General features: G+C 43.7%; 1 protein-coding gene across 5 annotated transcripts in view; it reads left to right on the forward strand.

The window, feature by feature from the left end:
* The window catches only part of LOC104920054 (glutamate receptor ionotropic, NMDA 3B), a 102,546-nt gene that overhangs the window by 30,033 nt on the left and 49,663 nt on the right, over positions 1-22,850 (forward strand). Inside the window, exons 2-3 of one of the 5 annotated variants that reach the window (XM_027275163.1) lie at positions 5,694-5,837; positions 6,009-7,917. In XM_027275163.1, the coding sequence (XP_027130964.1) occupies positions 7,384-7,917 (534 nt within the window). In that variant the 5' untranslated portion in view covers positions 5,694-5,837; positions 6,009-7,383. Of the gene's footprint in view, positions 1-5,693; positions 5,838-5,990; positions 7,918-22,850 lie in introns of all 5 variants that reach the window. The other 4 variants (XM_019269895.2, XM_027275164.1, XM_027275165.1 and 1 more) reach the window with 4 other exon arrangements.

Below are 22,850 nucleotides of genomic sequence, written 5' to 3' on the forward strand. Positions count from 1 at the left end.
TGAGACGTGTTGTTGATGATGCTCTGTCATGAGAAATTGCTGCCAGTGAGGATGACAATACATCAGACCGGTTTAGGGTTGAGTGATATGAGCGTGACAATAGTGAGGACGACGTGTTAGACACGAAAACATCAGCCTCATTTGTACCACCGATATTAAGAATTTGCTTTTGTATAGCAGCTCTTTTTGTACACAGCTCTACATCTGAATGTTTCCTTGCTGGGTTTCTAAGAATCCAAGGTCTTTTTAAGGAGGCCAACTTAACTTGATTTGCTGATCAGCAGCAGCAGTTCTCTGCGGCAACACAAGATCAGAGAGAGAGCTGATCCGGAGGCACACCAGTCAGTGCAAACATACACTGTGTAAGCGTTGTACCATTCGCAAGTGACACATCATACATCATTGATGCCCAATTTAAAAAATACATAAACTCTAAAACGCAACATCGTCCGACTCTTCTCTTAATATTTCATTGTTGTATTCAAATGTTTAAAAGCTTCTTGTGTGAAATAATTCACCACTGGAGAGCGTTTCTTTGGTATAATTGTCAGCAGAGAGCTTCAACGTCCTATTGTCCAAAATTGTGAAATGAATTCTATGCAAGCGTTTCTATCCCATAAGTGTAATAAAAGCAACAAATTAGGTGAATCTTTGAAATGCTTTTAATCCCTTGATACCTCGGTTGATCCGTATAATTTTTGAGAAGGGTCCAACTGCAGTCCTCCCTTTTTTTGAAGCCGCTACTCAATGTGGATTGAGTGCGATCTCCCGCTGCACAAAACAATACAGCTCTTTTCATTTAAGAACATACCGCTCATATATTTATGTCTTCTGTATTTTATTCTTCATTATATTTTTGTACTTAATGTCTGTTTGTTTATTTGCACCAAAACGCCAGGGGGAAATTCCTCGTATGGGGAAAAAACCTACTCGGCAATAAACCCGCTTCTTGTTCGGACTTGTTTTACCTCAGCACTCCACCAAAACAAACGCTTTTGAACACAAACGTGAGGCGATAAATAAGCAACAGGGTTGCTGAATCTTCACTTATATTAGATCTACAAGGACTCGTTTAAAAGTCAGCTCCAACTTTTGGAAAACGAGAGCAAAACAGCACTGCAGGTGTTTTGGTAACGAATATATATTGTTATAATGAATTCAACTTTCGGCTGAATTCATCTGTGGTTTGCCATTGATGTGTGGCTGTTGCTTACAGTGACTGTAACTGTGGGAAACAAAAACAGAGCTCTTGATATTAATGTTCAATATATATGTGTATGATTACCTCTCTTCACTTATTTCATGTTGCCGCTTTATGTTGGAGAAAATATAGATTAGCAGAACATCTAGCATCTTATGAGGGGATTTGGCACTTAATATACAGGTGACTTGGTTGAATATGTAATACATGAATATCTAATATATTCTAAGCAAGGAAAAAAAACTTAATGAGAGGTGAATGAGTCTTGCTGGGCACAGTTTAACTTGCGTTAATGCGTCGATATTAAAAACAAATGGGCGTGTATTTAAAACTGATTGAAGTCAAACTCTTTTAGGAGGGACGGGTACGTGCTCTGTTCCTGTTTTCGACAGCTGCTGCCGACAGCTGCCGTCACTACGAGTAGATAATTCGCTTAAAACTCGCCGGTCATATAATATATTTAATATATATAGTTTAATCCTTTTCATATAATTATATTTTGTAGCCCTCCTGGAAGAAAACGCAATACACCCTGCAAACATCAGGAGGGTGAAAAACATTGCAGTAAGTTTATCGGATGAGTAGCCAAGTCTCCAAATCATGTTTTATGGACGTGATCATATTGAGTTGCAGGCGGGGAAGGGGGGGTGGGGTGACGTTGATGTTTGACTCGCATCGCATCTGCACCAACAGTTGTTTAGATATTTCACTCTAAACCACAAATGTCAACATCATGCTGGGACTAGAAGGAAACTGAGAAAAATCCTTAGGTTACATCATCTGGGAATTATCTCATGTTGACTTGCCTGTGGCACTCGAGGACAACTTGGGGGGAATCATTAAAGTATTAGTCCTCATCCTCTGGGGCACTATAAGTGTTGAAGTGATGAAATTTCATGACATTCCATCCAATTAGATATTCCAGTCTGGACCAAAGTGGTGGTCCGAGCTACCAACATTGCACAATCTCAGAACCCGTCTGCTATCATCGAAGGACAATTTAGCCTCTGGGTGCAACAGCCAGTGTTTCTGGAGCGTAGCCAGCAGATATTTGGAAAAACAGATACATGCTCTAAGATTTTCCACCTGTTCGATTAGCAACTTGATATGCAAGAATGAGGAGAAGAAAAACAGATATCTGCACATGAATGCAGATATCTTTTTAAAAAAGCTATTAAAAAACTAAATTGTTGTTGGGTAATAGCTGATGGCTTTCTGAGATTGCGTTTCAGTCAACACACTCTGCCTCTTTTTGCTCTCACATGGACGGTTGAAACTAAATCCCACTCAAACGTGACTGGTCAATACTCTCTGCACTGTAACCAAGAGTCCCTCGCCTACAGATTTGCATTCATATGCAGATATCTGTTTACAGAGATTAGACATTGTGTTATGCCTTCAAAATAAATGATAATAATAACTAGAACATTTCTAAAGGAATTTTGATTGTGCGTGACTCTGGCCCCGTCGTCCCCATGCATTATTACTGACACTGCTAAAAGAATCTTATAACACAGAATGTGTCTTTCAAACATATCAGCATTGTGCCGGCTGAGTGCCACATGAGCAGTGGCTGCAAAACAAATCAAAGAAATCTTGGCATGAATTGAAACATACAGACACACATGAAACCCATGAAAACAGAGACACACACGCGCACGTACTCTCACACAAAGTCACACACATGCACGCGGGGTGCTGCTGTTGCTTTCAGATAAGTCTCTCTGCATAGACCAGTGTCTTTGTACATCGGGGGGGGAGAGCAGAGGGTGAAAGGAACCGAGAGGAATGAACTCATGTCGTTAATTTGTTTCAAGTTAAAAAGACACTAACGCACGCCAACTCCAAATCATCCCCGAGCATTCCCACTTCTCCTCACTTTGTGTACCTTCGCCTGCTCCCTGCAACCCTTTCCAGCTTTGCTCCTCGTGATTATTTGTCTTTCTTCTTTTCTTCCCTTCACTGTCCTTCCTTTCCCATCTCCAAGCGTGCATTGTGCTAAAAGGTGATATTAGTGCCTTTAGTGCTGTGCCAGGAATACTAAGTCTCAGCTCCCTGGCATTTCAGCAGCCAGCCTCTCTGCTACCTGGGTTTGCACTGCCAGATTACTTAGGATTACATTTGCACACACACACGCGGGTGCACACACACATACACAATGAGACACACGCATGCAAAGACAGACTATTCCCCATCACAGTAGAGCACTCACCCTTACTCAAATTGGCAGTTGTTGTTGGCTCACCCCTCAGCTGAACCACTGTGTTCTCCAGCAGTCTTTTAGCGGTGTAATTACAGTTTTTGGTTCAGGAATGACTCATTGATGTGGTTTAATGGTGTGGGTTGTATGTTTGGGGGGGAGGCGAACAGCAAATTTGCTGTCTACCTCAAAGAGACATAGAAAAATATGAAAGGGAAAAAAGATCAGAGGGAAAGAAGGGATGAAGGTAAACGCAGGGCAGGATGGGTGGAGCCGGGCAGATCAACGGAAAAAAAAAAAGAAGACGGAGGGAGGAAGGATGCACGCACATTTAAAATGCAAGGACAGTACAGGGCAGACAGGAGGAGGCGAGGAGAAAACGGAGGGCAGGAGGTGATGAGTGGACAGAAAAGGGGGATCTGACTCAGTGAAAGAGATACACAACTCCCGCTAGCAGAGATGAAGGGCTACTTTAATTGGGTTTCTGATGCCTGCTTAATCCTATTCTCCATATTAATCCCATACAATGTACATAATCAAAACAAATACACCCATGAGGGGGGAGAAGCTGTTAATAGGAAACAGTAATACAGATAAAGTGTGCATGTGGGACACCTGTACACAACCTTCAGGGACAAACTAAGGGCATGTCCCAGTCATCGCTCTCCCTGGGCTCCAAAGGAGTTGGAGGGAGGGAGGGGTGGTGGAGCGGCTGTGCAATCACACTCGAAACCTTTTAATAAGCATTCCCCTCCTGGTGCTGCTGAAATGTAATTGCGCAATCATTCTATTCTTGAGCGCCGCTTGATATCCATGCAAAGAAGGCAACAAGTGGAAACAAGTCACCTTGCCCAAAAAAATAAAATAACATCTCGGTTTCTGTTTACGCCTACCGCTGAGAAATATCCATTCCCAGAGCTCCCAACGCTTCAATTCGTCATGCAGCCACTTACCAGCCTCTAGAGCTATGTCTGTACTTAACAATGCATAGAATTCATTTCACACTTTAATTTTTTTTTTCACTCTCATGGTGGATTTGATTTGGGTTGTTTTCTCTGTACTGTAAGCCTTACCCTGTTGGAGTGATTGTATTCATTATATTATTTTTCAGTGTGGTGTATACATTTTAGTGGCATCTATTTACTGAAAAAAAAAAATATGCGTGGGAGGTGGGTGGGTGAAATTTCAATTTGACCAAACCAGTCTGAGAGGTAATGTGTTGGTATACTATTAAAAATCCCCAAAAAATAAGCAACTGGCAGGGAAGCTCGCTCCTGAGAGTAGTTTTGTTGTAAATATTTACAGATTTTACAATCTACATAATGAATGCTCTCTAACCCAGAGCATTGTTTTCATTGATTTCTCATTTCCACTGAATAAAATAAACTGTTTAGGAAGCCAAGTTAATTAAAATGCGTTAGTGTTATTTAATTTTTAACGGGTGAGACATAAAAACAAATAAAATAGCAAACAATAGTTCAACTCTGTTGCCAGCTCTATGTGCTAATGAGAGTTATAACGAGAGGCTAAATTCGCAAACGTATTTTCATCCGATTGCAATTTGTAGTTGTGCATTTTAGGCGTTCCTCTGAGCAGACAGGCTGGGAGCATTATCAGGGCATGGATTGATTTCTTGTCCTTTCATGGAAACATGATATAATCAATAATCAATCCGAAGACATACGATAGGAAACCACTTCACCTGTGTCCTGTTGGAGCTGAGACCTTTTCTCACATTTTTATATCGATCTTGCCTTGTTGTCAAAACACATAGATGACATAAGCAGCATATTTAGTTTCCTGGGCTGCTTTACATGTGGGTGGCTGTCTTCTTGCAATTCCCATCTAATGATGTGATATGTGACATCTAGTCTTGCATCTGTATTTTGTTATTTTCACTAAAGTCTGTAAGATCCTGTGACACTAAGACTATTAGCCACATAATCTACTGCACTTAAAGTGATGCACGCTGTTCGGCATAATCATCCTTTTTACAAAGTTATTGACACACAGTCAAAAGAATCTCTCGGTTTTCTGTTTCTCAGATAGTGTGACATCAGATAAAATACGTTTATATAATAATGCAACGCCAAATATGATTATATGCTATGAAATTAAACTTCAAAATTTCTGTTTTCTGGTCTTTGTGGTTTTGAATTTCACATCTTAGCTATAGGAAATCGCATCAGCTGCCCGGTGCGTTCCGATGAACCAGACTTGACCCAATAGTCAACAAACTTCACAGCATAAACAGCGAGTTTTGAAACATATTTTGTACTCCGTCCCGCCCAGCTTCAACAGGTACCTGAGGGGAGAGTGTGTGAAGATCCATGCAAGTTTAATGCTGCCGGTTTCTGCAGCAGAACAAAGCCTACGGTGTTGCTTTTCATCTCTCCCCTATATGGAGCAAGTAGAGCATGAGGAGATGGAGGACAGGTAAGAAAACACCTTTTGCCCAACTGTATCAGATTTGTCAGTAAACTGCAAGGGTATCACACGGGTCACCCAACAGGCTGTGAAATGACTTGTTGATCCTGTATGTGTGTGTGTTTGGGAGACGGGGAGAAGCAGTGATATCTCTATCTACAGGAAACCTTTTATTGTCAGACCTCACAGTGAAACGGCCCTGCAGCATCACCCCATGCCAAAGCCGCAGAGAGCGAGGTAGAAAGACAAGCAGAGGCAGAAAAAAAAACAGAAGGAGATGGACATTTGAAGCATCCGAGGTGTCTAACAAACAAGGAATTATCCACACACACAAAAAGGAGCATGGGGACCCTGAGAACCACACACTACTGGCCCGATTTCACCCGAGTTGACATAGAGATTTACTGAATGTTCTGCTCTAACGATGGCAAATTAGATCAGGGAAAAAAAGGAGAAGTGAGTGCAGGATGGATGAAGGGAGGACTGAGTGCTGTCCCTTGCATGAAGCCAAATTAGCATGCACAGTAGATCTCTTTTATGGCGTTGGTGCTGTCCGCGGTGCTGAAAAGATGTGGTTACACAACGGATAATGTTCTACTTGGACGGCAGGGGAAAGGGAAAGTGGGGATAAATCTCGAGAGGGGAAAATGAAGATTTCAGCAAGCTATTAGCTTTGTGTTGGCCAAACCTGGCTGGGACATGGTGGACAGGGCTGCAAAAAGGTTGTTTTAAAAAAAAAAAAAAGTGAAAGCATTACCTCAGAAAACAAATGACCACCATTTATAACAGGATTCAATTTCACAAAAGCATCAAATGTCCTCTCTCTTAATAAAACACTTACGGCAGTGTAATACTCTAAATGTGTGTGTGTGTGTGTGTGTGTGTTTAGAGATATTCTGTGCAAGTTTGGAGGTTTATCCTCCACTGAAATGCACATCCACAAAGTGCAAATGATATTTTTTTATATGCAATTGTTTATCTTTCAACAACACAATCCTGCAATAATCACTTTGCATGCTCTTGTAGTTTGAATTATGAATTTAAAAAAAAAACAATAAGTGCAAATTCTCTCTGGGATCCGAAGAAGCGGAAGGAAATGTTACCCGACGAGTTTTCATTAAAATTCAACAAGAGGCAGGCTCCGTGAGAGGTTAGATTATTGGCCGGCAGGCGCATGGACACACACATACACGCACACACACACATATACACACACACACACACACTTCACAGCTGGTGTGCCTTCCTCCAGCAGAGACTGACAGAAGCGGGGCGACCGCTCTAAGCTGCGAGCGCTCATCTCTCCTCTCCTCTGCTCTGCTCTCCACCAGCGCGTCTTTTTACTGTTGACATGATACAAACTTTGAAGAGGTGAAAGGCAAACACGTCAAACCGCAGACAGATCACCGTCGACAACGCGCGTCAAGAAAGGGGGAGAAAAAAAAAAAGAACCAGCAAGTCCGAGAAAAGCGGTGGAGCCTGGAGAAAGAGGGAGCTATGCCATCTCCCGTTGAGCAGAGCCCAGTCCTCCTCTGTTGTGTGTCGGAGCTGCAGCATGGTGTCTCTCTCTGGACTCTGGACCTACTGCCTCGCCCCCGGGAGACCTCATCTCCTTTTCCTCTCTGCCCGACCGCTCCTGCTGCTTCTTTTATTAACGGTCTTCTGCTCCCCGGAGTCCTGCTTCCCGCACCCACAGCCTTGCCACATCCTCGCCCGGATAGGACACACCGTGCGCCTCGGTGCGCTCTTGCCGACCCGTCAGCCGGCACGGATACAAAACGCGCTCAACCGCGCCCTGGCTAGCCTCCGGCACCAGACTGGAGGTGCAGACTCTTCCACGACGACCTCCCAAACACCCCCTCTGCTGCCCTATAACCTGAGCCTGGAGATGGTGGCTCGATCGCCCGCGGGAGGCGACCCGGAGTCGTTGTCCCGTAGCGCCTGCCAGGACCTGGTGGTCAGAGGGGTGTCTGCTGTGCTTGCCTTCCCCCGCTCCAGGGAGGAGCTGATCCAGGTGGAGTTCCTCTCGTCTTTTCTGGAAATCCCCTTCATCTCCATCCTGGAGGACACAGAACCTCTCGTCACCAAGGTATGGTTGGATAATGTGTGTGTGTGTGTGTGGCTTCCTGCTGTCTCTATGCACCTGTAGCAGTCATCTTTAAAGCAACAGATAAACATAAACTGAAGGTTATTGGGGTGTATTTCATTGCTTTTTTGATGCTTTCCGCACCTTTAACTTCAATACACAGCATCCTACGGCCAAACATATTTTCATTTGGACCTTTTATCAGAGAGGTGACACTCACAGATAAACCGCTGGCTGACCTATGAGCCTGTGGCAAGGATTTAGATGTCTGGGCTGGAGAAAAAAAAACTCGTCTCACCTGGCACATCTTAAGCCTGTCTTTAGGCAAAGGAATCGTGTAAGGAGAGCTGATTGTAGCAGGAATAATAAGAGCAATTATTCTTCTACCCAATCTGGAGAATGACTAATAACAGTATTCAGAAGAGAAACAGTGAAACATATATTATGGCTGATTTGAACTGTAGATTAAAAGGGCCATTTAGGGTCCCGGATTATTAACTTGTGCCACTAAATGTTTTCTTCCAGCAAAGTCTGATGTCCAGATTTATCTCAGCTGGTGTGAACCTGCAGGCCCCCTTAACATACATGTTTAATAGCTCTGCCTTGGTATTGGACTGAACCCCTCGGGCCCTCCAGCAGCAGCAGAGGTTTAAAGTGAAATGTTTTTCTCTTTAAGCTGCCTTCTTGTCTCTGTGGGTGTGTGTGTGTGTTAACAGAGTCTGACTGAATGGCATTGACTGTCTGTGTTTGTTTGTGTGTGCTCCCCATTGGGTGTGTGTGTGTGTGTGTGTGTGCGCGCGCGTATGATTGAAGATGGCTGTGTTTTGGCACCCTTCACAGTGAATCATTCAAACAGTTGAGAAAACTGATGACGGATGCTGTGGAGAGGTGTGGCTCTGCAGGATGGTGCTGTTTGTGCGTGCGTGTTGGTCAGATGTGTGTACAAATTTGCAGGTAATCAACGCATGAGTGTGTGTGTGTGTGTGTGTAAAGTTAGTATTCCCAGCAGCAATCAAGCTGCTTGCCAGTCCGTAAATCCAACTCATAGTCATACCAGCCTCTATCCAACTGAACAGCCAACTGCATCTCTCTCACACACACAAACGAGGCACGTGCACATAAAGAGGACTTTCTACTTCCACACAGGTTCAGCTGAGACACACACACACACACACACACACACACACACACAGACTGAACTGAGAGTCGGCATTAGGGAGACAGGGAAGAGCGTGAGAGGGGGAGATCTATAGCTTGAGTCTGAAACCTTTGTCCTGTCGCATCTCTTTGTCAACAATGGATTGCTTATTCGATTTCAATGAAGCTTGCATGAATGAGAAGTCACACCACTTGACGGATGTGTCGGCTATGCGAGGAGATAAGCAGGGGAGAGTGCAGGCGGGAAGAGAGAGGAGAGGAGAGGAGAGGAGAGGAGAGGAGAGGAGAGGAGAGGAGGAGAGGAGAGGAGGGTTTCTGAGCTGTGGGAGGCCTTTCAGTTCCACAGAACTGTGCCAAGCAGTCAGTGGGCAAAAGAGAAACAACCATCACTCTCTTTCTTTCTGTCTGTCTCTCTCTCTCTGCCTCAGCCTTTCTGTATTTTTAGCAATAATGTCAAGTAGCATTTTCACACAAATGAAGCTTTTGTCTTATATGCTACACAAAAGTGCTTTAGCCGTATAATAAATTCATGAAATTGAAATTTTCTTGGTTCCCAGACAGTGTCTCAGGTGGTTTTTTTTGTAAGCAGCAGAAGAAAATTCTGGGTGGCTACAATACGGAGCAACGGCTAAGAAATTTAAAGGTTTTGGGAGCAGGGACTTCGAATTAATTAGCAGTTAAATATGGTTAAAGGTGTCACTGCACTGAGTACACTGTGTGACCAAGGAGGAGTGACCTTTAGTGGAATGGAGCGCAGTAAAATCAGCCATTTGGAGCCAACAATTCTAATAAAATCTAATAGAAACTTGCAGAGGACCTTGCATTAAAGCAAAACATCAAGACTGCTTCATTTCTCTTCTTGTAACAGCGTGTCAGTGTCGTCGCTTGATTGAATCAATCGATCGGACGGAAAATTAATTGACAAAGAAAACAAGGTTTCCATCTTCTCCATATTCATGGATTTTTGCTGCTTTGATAAATTTTTATGTAATCATAAACGTAATATGTTTCCGATTTGAGGATATTCCTTCTACAAAGTCAACATTTCATAAAAAAAAAAACACTGAATCTCTTTATTTATTCATTTTTAAAGATTATTTTTTTGGCCTTTTATGCCTTTATTGGTAGTACAGCTGAAGATAGACAGGAGGGCAGAGAGAGGGGGAGTGACACGCAGTAAATTAGCCGTCCGATGCGGGATTCGAACCGGGGCCAGCTGCAGCGAGGACTATATCCTCCACACAAGGGGCGGCCGCTTAACCCACTACGCTACCGACTGCCCCCTGAAACTCTTTATTAAAACAGATTTTAAACAAATGTTGGCTTTAGCCCTAAAGCAGTATCATGTTCACTATATGGCCAGTGAAGGACTGTAACACACTCCAGGGTGCACCTCTATACACAGGAAGCAATGTGAGAAATAAAAGGAGGCTGGGAGGAGGTGGCTGAGGTACTTAAACACACACAGAGAGGGCAGCGAGAGCTGGATGGGTCAACGGGGGAGGCAAATTGTACCTTGTACGAACAGGGAACTGTGCTCCGGTTTCTTTGTCAAGAGCAAAATACACAAACAGCAGATAGATTTTTTAAATTAAAAACACTATTTACATTTTAGTGTCACTGGGGGGAGGAGTGCTCCTGAGGCGCGGAAGGCGGGCTAGAGAAATGCAGAGACAAAACAAAGGCCTTTGCCAAAAAGGAAAAAACATGTCGGATCCATCACAGATCGATCCAAAAAAATGTCTGTGTCTGAAAGGAGAGCTTCTTCCCCTGAGTTTTTGTGAAATTGTGTAGATTTTTCTGCAGGCTACTGGGAGTTGAGCCCACGTTTTTTCTTTTCTGGTGAACAGATCTGTTCCCTGGACATCAGACAGAGGTTCACACACACACACACACACACACACACCAAGCAATAAAGAGAGACACTTGCTATGCTTTCCCCTCTAACTGTCAAGTCAATTTTACACAAATTTTACACCACAAAGAAAATAAAATGTGACTTATCGAGTGTGGTGTTACATCGCAGGCTAAATAGGCTTGCTCAAGGTCAAAGAACACGTCCATGAAATTCTTTCAAGAATTAATTACTATCGGCACAGTGTGTTTTCTTCTTTACTGCCAGCTAATTTAATATTTCACATTTCATCTGAAGACAAAAACAAAGAAATAAACTTGGCACAGACGCGATGGGGCGTCACGCGGCGCGCGTGACATTTCTCGGAGGTTGTGATGATAGATATTTTTCAGACTACCTAAAACCACTGTTGAAAGGTTTTCATCATTATTGTATTTGACGGGTAAACTTCTCCCATAAGTTCTCTGAGCGTCAAAGTATTCCCGCGTTGCAACACCAAGAGACGGAAAAGGACCGCAGACAGACAGACAGGGGGGATGAAGAAGAGCAGACAGAGACAGAGGTCGGTTGTCCATCTGCGTCCTCCTCTCTCTGCTTAGTCAGACAGAGAGCTGTGGGACTCGGTGATGCGTCTCAGCAACGGAAGTGCTTATTCCTCCCAACCTACTTAAGCTAATTAGAACCACTGTGTGACCCCTTAACTGTAAATCTCTCCTGTCCATCTATGGCGGGGAGGATGAGGGGAGGAGAAAGGAAGAGGAAGGGACAGAGGGAAGGAGGGAGGGGGGGGGACGAAAAAGCAAATGGCCTTCTAAGTCCCATCAGGGCCATAATGGGCATTTGGGCAGGTGATTTGTTCATCAGTAGCTTTTCATGGAATTAGGGTCAGAAATTAAAATTGAGGATATTTGAGTGAAGGAATTCAAAAATAACCTTAATTAACCCACCAAAAAATGAATGAGCTGCTTCTCATAATTGGTATTCTACAAGTACGATAGGGTGTGGGTGTGTGTGTGTGGGTAATAGTAACCCAGTCATTACAGAATGAAATAATTTGGTTGCGCAATTGCCAGCAGATTTAATTGAAAAAGAACATCTTTGCTATCGCGGGTTCATTTTAAATGCGGGCGGGCCCCTTTTTTTTTTCTAAAGCACGGCCTTACCAAACAATTCTCGATCCGCTGATAACATCAGAGGAATTATTCCGTGGATCATGATTTCTATTCCCGGAAATGTATTAGCAAAGGAGCGCTGAAGGAAATGGTTTTTGCTGATTCCTGAATGTGATTAGGTGAGAGGGGGGGTAGGGTGTGAATTCATTATTTGTCATACTTGTGTTCCCGCAGCTCAGTTACTGTCACTGTTACCCACAGCTGCATTTAATATTATTGAAATACACCTTGAAATTCTTTCATTAAGCAGAGTCTAATTCTCACAGAGTCTAATTCTGAATATCATTTATGTTTTTTTTTCTATCTCTCTCTCTTTGTACTACAGGTAGCTCAATTATTTCCACATTAAAAGTTCGCTTTTATTATAAAAAATTACCCCCAAAAAGAGAAGAGCATGTTTCAGTCTAGTTTCCCCCCCGCCTTAATTCTTTAACGTACAAAGGCGTATTTGCTTGGATCCTGTTGCTTCAACCTCTTGCACTTGTTAATGTGCTGTATTCAGCTGTGTGCTGAATCATGGCATTAGTCTACACTGCAGATGTTGATGCCATTATCCCTTTCACGAAAACATAATATCTATAACGGACGCTCAAATCCAGTCGTCCATGTGGTGTGTTATTAATGAGGTTTTTATTGTTTATGATTTGGGGTAACCTTTATCGGTCTTGGGCGAGAACTACTTTCCCCTCCGCAATCTATCCATCCTGCATTCTTTCATTAAGTCACTTCTTTTAATGACGTACCTCATTCTGCTCAGTAAAATGAAGATTAGTACAGTAAAAAAAAACCCAATTTGCGACTTTGAATGAAATTACATTTTAATCCAGGGACCCTGCTGAATAAGACGCATTGTGGCTCTGAGCTAGTCCTGCTCTCCGAGGACACACACTGCACACACACACACACACACACACAAGCTCGTCCGTGCATGCACGTATGCAGTGAAGCACGTGCGCACGCCCCACACAAATGTATAGCTACGATTCACACACACCCACACACACATATACACATACAGTGTCTGTTCTGTGCTCACTAAAGGTTATTAAGCCTAATGAGGCTTTACAGGGCCATGCTGCCTTTAGTGTTTTCTTTGAGATGATGAGGGGATTTGTGCCCTGACCACAGTGGAATAAACGACTGGAAAGAGAAGGGGACAAAACTTGTGCCGAGCCAGAGCCGTAGGCAAAACTGACAGTTTGAGACAAGTAGGGCACTTAATGCAAACAGCTCAAAGCTTTTTCTTTATTAGTGTTATGATGACAGTTCAGAGCGGTCTTGACTGAGCCAGATTAATTGAGCAGAGCAGAGACAGCAGAGTATGTATTACCAAAAGGACTGTGGGCCCCGTTACAGCTGCTCAGTATGGCATTTGAGTTAGTGTTCCAATGTCTGGCTTGTGTTTTTGCCTCTGGTAAAAACAAATGTTTCCACGCCAGCACCACATTTCTCTTCCAGGGCTGAATAAAAATAAATAAATAAAGCAGACAAGTGATGGATAGAGACAAAATGGAAAAGATAGGCCGCATGCGTCAGGGAGAGGGGGGGATGCGGTTGTCATTATGTAGAGTTAATCGAGGGATTTGGGGAGCTATGTAGGGATCACGGAAGAATGAAGGAATCAATCGCTGTGGAATGCCGAAAGGAGGGATCATTGGAGAGAAACTGGAGCAGTCAGGTGGTCGGGAATGAGCTGTCCAGCAAATCAGTTGCAGAGTGAGGGAAGGGGGGGATGGAGAAAGAAATGAAGGAGTTATACAGTACGAAACGATGGAAGGAGGAAGAGAACTTAGGGAGTGGAATAGGGAAGGAGGGATCTGGAAGTAAAGGATACATGGGGATAAAGGAAAGGAAAGGAAGAATCGAGGAGCAACCAAAGACAGGTGATATGAAACAAGGAGTAGGGGTCAAAGAAGGAACGGATAGGACGGTCAGGAATGAGAGAGAGAAATAGGTGTTCAGAAAGAAGGGAAGGAGGGCATGAGGAAGGAAGTAATGGATCAGTTATGGAGCATGAGACGAAAAAGGACGAATTAGATAAGGAATTAGTGAAGTGGTGATGAAATAAGAAAGGGGAAATGAGAAGGGAGAGGTGATGCGATGAGGGGAAGAGGGAACATAAAGACCTGGATCAAGGAGGAAATGGGCAATGAAAAAGAAATGAGGGACGAGAAAGGGGAGAAAAAAGTTATGAATCGGACGTGGAACGAGTAAAGAAGGGATCAGCACAGGGAAGGCATGGATCGAAGTCTGCTGTAATGGTAGAAGGGACGATGGAGAATGGAAGGAGGGGGAGGAGAGTGTTGAAGGAACGCAGGGAAGGATGACAGAAGGCCGGGGCCTTATGTTTTCTCTTCCGTTGAGTAGTTTGATGGAGGCAGTTTTATCTAAACTGTGCTGGTTCATTAAAGGATTAGTGAGTGATAACTTTGAGCTGTCTGTGATTGAAATACACCCCTCACACCTACATGTGCAAACCCACACAGATAAGTGAACGCACACACGTGCACACCGTGCAAATACAGATTAGACTCATGCAAAGTTATTCGGAACACACAAAGATTAAAAAAGACACATGTTGACATATGATGTCAAACTTTCCACAAGTTATCTTTCCCTTCCGCAAAACTAATGGTGTTGACTATGCAGCAATTTTTCGTGAGTGCACGTGTCTTTGTGTTACACCAACTGAGGCACCAAGACCAAGAAATCTAGGCCAGGTGGGCATGGGCGATAAGGGCAGACTTGGAGACAACGCACACACAGGGCTCCTATAGGAGCTCCCATAGGTCACAGGTGAAAGACAAGCAGAGGGGACAGAAGCAGACAGGGGAGGAAAGGTGAGAGAGACATGTGCTGATGTGAGATTAAACAGATGCTGACAGATGGCCGCGGGACACGGTTGAGCGGGTGCCAAAGCGACAGGTTAGCCAAACACCCCCGGGGGGGTGAAGACAAGAAAATGGGGTAAGCGTCCAGAAATGGGAGCGGACCAAATTTAAGCAACTAAAGGACAAAGATTAAGCAAGAGGAAGAGAAACAGGCTCAGATGGACAGATTGACAGACAGACGGGGTGAGTGATTCAGACAGGCTGAGAGGGGGAAAAGGGAAAGATTAAGAAATTTCAGAAATAGACAGCAAAGTAAAGCGAAGCAAGCTAGTAAGAGATAAAAAAGAAGGAGGGGGACCAGGAGGTGACAGAGCAAAAAGCTGTCAGAGATGAAGTTATTTGAGAGGCGGGCAAGGTGTAGACTGGGGATTGAAAGATGGTAGACCCCAAGGTAACTTCTGTGTTCCTTCCGGGATATTTATGTTGTGAGTTGGCAAGAAAACGGGGATGATTTAGAGCCCATCTGGATGGGTTTCAACACCACCTGCCCACAAGGAAGAGCTGTCTGAAAGGAGACACACAACAATGCGCCCGGTGGCACTCGAACGAACACACACAAACATGCATTGTTACAGCTTTTACATCGGTTACATGTGTAAAAAAAATTCAGCCCGTACCGCCCGTTTGGCCTGACTCCAGCTCGTTGGATTTTAAATTGGGTACATCTGTTGAAATGGTGCTGTTTTAGGGACTGGGACACCATGGGGTCACCATGGAGTTTGTGAGGATAGAAATGTAGCATGTGTTTCATTGAGTACGGGCAAAAAGAACCCAAACAAAGGCTGTCGGATTAAGCTGCAGTGTGTCCAGGAGTCTGCTGAGGTCTATGGATCACAGACTTCAACTATCAAATATAATCACTTTGTTTCAAACTCCTTACTTTTTGTGTAAAAAAAAAAAAAAAAAAAAAAAAAAAAAAAAGAAGCATAAACTATAACTCCATCATAGCGCAGCTATTGTGCTTTCCATTTTTCAGAAGCGGGATAAAACCATTGATGATATATGTGTGTGCGAGTCTCGCCTTTAGCCTTCAGCTCCGTTGGCGTGCATTTCAAATGACTTCAGTTGAGAGCTGGTTTTGCCAGCTGACACGCTGTCAGCTCGCGTAGCATGCCGCTGACTGATGACCTTCATATTGTGTAGCCAGTACAGTGCTTTTTTCCCCACCCCTCCTCTGAAACAACATATTGTTAGCCATCAACTATTAAGAATTGAATCCGTCTGTCCCTTTCGAAGCAGGTTTTTTCAATGTCTGACACTAAGTCTTAGCTGCAAACCCCGTTTTTTTAGCCTATATTAGTTTAAATTTTGGGAAATTTGGCAGCGTTAAACTTCTGTAAGTGGATGCATTAGATGCACAGACTGTCACTGGATTGCTTTGAAGTAAACTTAAAAAGAAAAAGAGTTGAGGAGTTATAAGGAGTGTCTCCTATGGTTTCTAAGCAGCTTATGAACTCTTATTCGTGATGGACACGGAGATAATGATATCTCTCAGTAAGTGACTGAGTTGTAACTCTAAGATGGAGTATGATTTTCTTTCTTTTTTTACGGAGCTAGGGATTTTAGTACCATCATTGCCTTTCACCTCACGCAGTATCATTGCCTCGTCTCTCACACCCCCTCCACCACCACCACCACCACCCATGCACTCTTCCCCACAGCTGGAAAACCCTCTCCTCTGCAGCATTCAACACCGTACTGTCCAATTTTGTATTCCGCTCAGAGAGCAGAAACATGTTAGCTTTAGTCGGTTAACTTTGGCACGGATTCCCACGACACGCTTCGAACTCTTTCATGTTATTTCAACACTCGCTGAGTCAGTGGAGGCACGTACGCACGTCGGTGTCTTTGTTTTGCATTCCAGAAATGCAGAAATCCTTTTAAATGTCTCCGAAATGACGGTGACAAGACTGTCAAGACTTGACAACAACGGATAGGTCCTGTGACATCGGTGCTCCATAAGTTACTTTGTGATTTGAATCCTCGAGTATTTAGATTCTGTTTGCCAAAGTTTCTTAACTTGTCCAACATTCCAAGTACTTTCCCCTAAAACTGAAGGGCTAAATATACAAAGTATACAATACCTAAACTGTTAATCTGACGTCGAGGGAAACAGACTCAACTTAAAGCTCAACACTTTAACTCATTTGTCTCGTTTCAAATCCAATGTGCTGCAATACCTTGAGGATTATCACTACCTGCTATCTCTCTCACTCGATTGAAAAACTTCACCCACAAAGCTAAATGCACAGTGCGCAATGCAGAAACACACACTCCTCCTGCTACACACCTGTAATCTCCTGTAACCGCCATATACTACATAGACATATTGCCGTAGATGCAATCACACATACACACACTTGTGCCTGTGTGCACAACACAGGGAAATACACACTCCGACATGAGAGTCACAGCTATACCTCACACGTGCATGGATACACACAATCAGTCAGATTGTATCCAGGAGCATCCATCATACGTAAGCAGTTGTCGTTTGTTGGGTTGTCTTGTTTCTGTTCCCCCCCCCTCTCTCTCTCTCTCTTACTCTCTTACTCTCACTCTCTTTCCCTCTGTATTGACCTCTGTGATCGAGCCGCATCCATAAAGCAGAGCCGAGCGGAACAACAGATAAATCCAGAGCGATATCGCTCGGCTGACTGCTAGTGCAGGGGGAAACATCAAGACACGCTGATATTCATATGCACAACATCTAACACATAAACAGTATTTATAGGCTGGAAGGAGAGCCATGCACACATGGTGGAACCAATGGAGAGTCACCGCGAGTCACAGTGTAGCGGGGGGAAAAGGAGATTTGAAGGGGGAAGAGGATTGAAGGCAATGGATGGGTGAATGAGGCAAGGAGACAATAAATGAGGGCTTAAGGATGGGGTGACACAAGAAGAAAAGAAACGACAGAGAAATAAAGGGTAGAAAAGTGTGACAGAGGGAAGAGAAATGGGATATGATCAATTTTCCTTCCTCATTGCCCTTCAAACGGAGGACAAACCGTCCTCCAGATAGCGCTAAAGCAGCTTGCCTGTTGCACTTATCTCATGCCAAGTCACGCAAGAGAGCGGAGCAATATTTCACTCTAATTCAGGTCAGTAGCATGCATATATCTTGCATCTATGCCCCATTCACTCTTTAAAAAAAAAAAAAAGGAGAACTGAAGAACACCCTGAAATTTCAGCTATTTCTAACACTTTTGGAGATTTATTCCACCACCAAGATCTGGACTGTTGGAGAGATGAGACATCTGTTCACATGAAATGACAAACAGCAGGAAATAAAAATCACACTTTTTCTCAATGGTGGGCATGATACCCTCATGACTGAGTGCCATCCTGTTTGGCTGTGTGTCCTTCGAATTACCAAACTGGAAGGTTTTTGGTTGGGCTGTTGGGTTGTTGATTCGATATTGGATGTGAAACACGAATGTTGTCTTTCCTTGCAGGAGGAAACGGTACAAAATTGAGAAGAATCAATAAGATCTGAACTACCTCAGGCAAAGAAAACAGAGTGGAGGTTTCTTTTTTTTTTTTAAGTGAGGCAAAGGAAATGTGAACAAGCATAGATTTAGTTTTTTTTTAGATAAAATGATTGGATAGCAATGTTTTGTTTTGTTTTTTTAGATAAAATGATTGGATAGCAATGTTTTGTTTTGGACTAACATGAGGGCCATGTTTGGCTGAGTTTTTGCGAGAAGTTTTTTGTGTTTGTGTGTGTGTGTTTTTTTTTTTCAGCCATGACACTGTCGGACCGAACTGGCCTTGAAGCGTTCAGGTGGAATGGTTTGGTAGAAAGATCCTTTTGAGGCAGGACAGCTGGGCAAAATGGTTGGATGGAGATATCTTTTTCAGGCCGTTGAGGAGTGCTGAGAGAGTTTTGTCAGGTATAAAATTGGACAAGGGAAGGGATATCTCAATTTTTTTTGTGGGGGGGGTGAGATGCCGCAGAGTGGATTAAAATCTTTCGAAGGCTGAATTTCTTATATAAGATGGTTGCCATACAGTACGTGATAATGGAACAGGCATTAGAAGCACTGAAAGGAAACTGCTGCTCGCCTCCTAGTCTCACCCACGTGGCTTTACGGAGAAACACTTTGTGTTGAATGCCTTTTCTTGATGTAGACAGCTGGGTGAAGAAAAGGCAACACCGTGTCTGAAAATATTTTTCCAGCCTTGACAATGCTGAGATATGTGAATAAAGTATGAAAGTTTCTCAGCCTTCATTGTCTTCTTTTTGTACTTTCGGATGCCCCTATACTGGTAAGATTCACACCTCTGTCCATGTCCAAAAAGGGGCCACCAGGGTAGAATATCATTAGCTATCGACGAATATCAATCACTGCTTGAAGTTGCCAAAAATACTTAAATCATTATGAAACAGCATTGTTGTGCCAAGGTTATATAAGACTTTATGAATTTATTACTGTGGTACGAGCTTGCTTAAATGTTGAATGTTCATTCCATAACTCTCCTGCTGGCAATGAAACAGAATAGGAGACATTTTCTATGAGAGATGAAGTGTGAAAATTATAATTTCATGCTTTGATTATTTTTTTGTGTGCTCTAACTAAATAAATAGTCGGATTTTTACAAGTCAACTGGGAGACTTCAGGACTTCATCTCTTTGAGCCACTGATGTGAATAGTTCCAGTTATATGATGTGATTTTTTTTTTTCTCCCCTTTGGTTTGTTTGTTTCTTTGGCAGAAACGAGGCAAAGCTTATGACTCAGCACAGCAAACAGTGGTTTTGACATCCCCACTGCAGTCACTCCCAGACTTTGTTTAACAGTCCTGGTTAATTTTCAAAATGGCACCGTATGACAGCTGAAGTCTTCATTGGCAGTCTTGTCAGCTGTGGTTAAAGGATGCCTGATAGACCAGGACGTGCCCGGTCTTTCTGCCCAGTCTGTGGCTGTCTCAATCAGACCATCATGACTGGAGCAGTGCTGGGCTACAGGTCCTGCTGCCAAGCCTTTCCCAGCAGTAGTGGTCCTCTGCCAGTGTTATTGTTTACGTGCATGTGTGTCTTTTGTCATGATCTTGTTTTGTGTGTTTGGGAATGTGTACATCTCGTGTGCATTGGTATGCCAGTCCTGCCTTCCGCGTTTGTTTAGCAAAAGATTGATCCGGTTCCAAGTTTTGTCAAACAGTGAGTGCAAGGGAATTATGTATCGCATCTGGCAAAACTTGACTTGTAGAATTTTTTGTTTTATATCTGCATTAATTGCTTTTTTGGCCACTTGGGGGAAGCACAACAAGCTGGAAATAGTGTTTACATATTTTCATCTTAGTTATTATGGTAAATGTGTTTGCTAAGAGTTTCCAGCAGACCCTGAGCAACAGTAACACATATCTGGAGTTGTGTTTCTGGCCACATGATGAATTAAAGTCCAATATTCACTCTGCTTTTTGCTCCATTTTGGTCTCCACCAGCTGCCAAGAAAAATGTATATGGTTTTATTGTCTTCTGAAGCTAAACATAACTGATGCTCCACTGTGCTCACCGTTTGCTGACTATAAATAAGATACAGCAGGATTATCAAATCTGTCTTCTTGCAAACAGATGACTTTTCAGACTACTTGATTTTTTTTCAGTGGCTGAAAACGAGTTTGTGGTCTGGAAAACCAAAAACTTTTCAGATTTTTAGTGATAATCCTCCTTTAGTGTGGTTGTCTTTAAGGATTCACAAGCTCAGACTTGATCAAATACCGTTGGACCGGGTCCCATTGTGCATTAAGCATGCACGTAAGTGTGAGTATAAGTCGTACGACATAAAGACTGCTGGTCAGTTGTAATTCCTCGCTGGCACTTAAAGGATGAGATATTGATCGGCGCACACACAACTTATTTTCCTGCTTTACATAAATCAGTTTGTGATTGACAGGTCCCTGACCCGGAGCTGTCCATCCCATTGACAATTGTTGATTTTATCAGCATACCTGCCTCCATTCTTCAGGAAACTCCTGGTTTTAACCCTGCTTTCAAATCAGCATCAGCTGTGTCTCCTAGTGCATTTATTAACAGTGGATATTTTCCAAAACCTAATAATATAGCAGGTTTTTTCTTTCAATGGCATGCCTGAGATTGCACAAGCCTAAGTGATTACTTTGGTGGCGGCACAAATCGCTCGGAGGTAGATTGTCAGTGGAGAGTGCAGAAGGTTCTCAGGAGGAAAGCATTCAGTCCTCCGGCTATTTAATTATGAGGGCGGCAGACCCCTGGGTGCGTGGCTTCGCTCTCCCACAACAGTGGCTCGCTAACAAACTCCGTTGAGTGCCTTTGATTGATCTGAAGCTATTTAGGGTGGCCATGAAAAGACAAAAAGGTAGTGACAGAAGGAGGGAAGGGAAGAAGAGGGCAGGGAGGCTGGACGACATGGAGGGATGGAGGGGAAGAAAGATGGAAAGAAAGGGATAGGGGACGGGGAGTGGGATGTCAGCGGGGAGGGAAGCGCGGTGAGGGAACGAGGGATGAAGTGGAGCAGGCTCGGATGGATGGCTCGAAGGATGGGTGGAGGGGAGGGGCGGGGATGTTGGTGTCTTTCCTGGCACAGCATTTCTCTGCACGCACAACATCCACACTACAACTACACACCGACCCGGGAGGTGCATCGCGCCGAGCACACATGCACGAAGAAACATTTACACACACAAGCCCAGCCCAGCCCACACTACACTACAACGCACTTTGTTTGTCGGTATTGTTAGAGCGGCCCCTGTATCAGGGGAGCAGAGATGTGGATGTATTTGCATAAGTGGGTATTATACTCTGATCCAGTGGACAGTAGCGATGGCTAAACCAGATAAGATAAAGCTTTCATTCTCTCCCTCCCCTCCCCTGTTACCACACACACACACTCTCCATCTTCATTGCTGCCTCCCCCTTTTTTTCCCCCCTCTTTTTCACTCCGAGCACATTCCTCCTCTCTTCCCTCGTTTCCTGCTCCCCCCCGTCTCCTTGCAAACACCCTCCTGACCGAACTCATCCGTCCTGTATAGTTGTTGTGCAGCTAACATTTTCCACTCCCTCTAACTTCTTCTCCCCTTATCTGCTTTACTTAACTCCCTGTGTGAGAACTTTTTCAATTATCCCTGCCTTCCACCTCTGAGGGTTCGGGGCGAAGGCACTGTTTTGGCAGGATAAAGCGTCCGCAGAGGAGAGAGAGAGAGAGAGAGGGGGAGAGGAGGAAAAAAAAGAGGAGGATGGAGGTACGAAGGGGGAGGGAGGGATGAGAAGTTGAGGTAGAGATTCCGCAGTGACTCCGTTCCAACAAGTCATCTTTCATTTTTATGACTTCAATCAAGTGTCCTTGAAGCCTAAATATACTCAGATCATGCACTCTTATCCTGGCTGGAAGGCTGGGATACCTTTAAGTATAGTACCTAAGCTGCTCCACTGTGTGCACAGATTTTAATGACTGCCACTCTAATGCTGTCGTTCATTAGCAAACAGCGTCCCGTCCCTGCCCTGCTTTGGCGCAAATACAAAAAATCACAACATGACCTCTTTTCCTTTTTTCCCCTCCTCCTCTTGGTCATTGTCTCTTGCTGTGCAGTCTCTGTGTATCCCCCTCCCACACCTTTTATTCTCCAGCTTTTTTTCCCCCCTTCCACACACATACACACAGTCTCTATCTTTTCCTTGGCAGGAGACCACTGCAGTTTGTCACATACTGTGCAATATGGTACAGATTGGAATCACTAAAAGAGTATTTCTATTTCTATCAGGTTCTATCTGTTTCTCTCTCTCTCTCTTTCTGTGTGCGTGATGGAGAGAGTGTGTATGTGTGTGTGTGTGTAAACTTGCTGAGGGAAGTAACCTTGCCTAGAGAACTCTCGCTTCAGAAA

The sequence above is a fragment of the Larimichthys crocea genome, chromosome XXIV (assembly GCF_000972845.2).
Source record: "Larimichthys crocea isolate SSNF chromosome XXIV, L_crocea_2.0, whole genome shotgun sequence".
Taxonomy (NCBI): Eukaryota; Metazoa; Chordata; class Actinopteri; family Sciaenidae; genus Larimichthys; species Larimichthys crocea.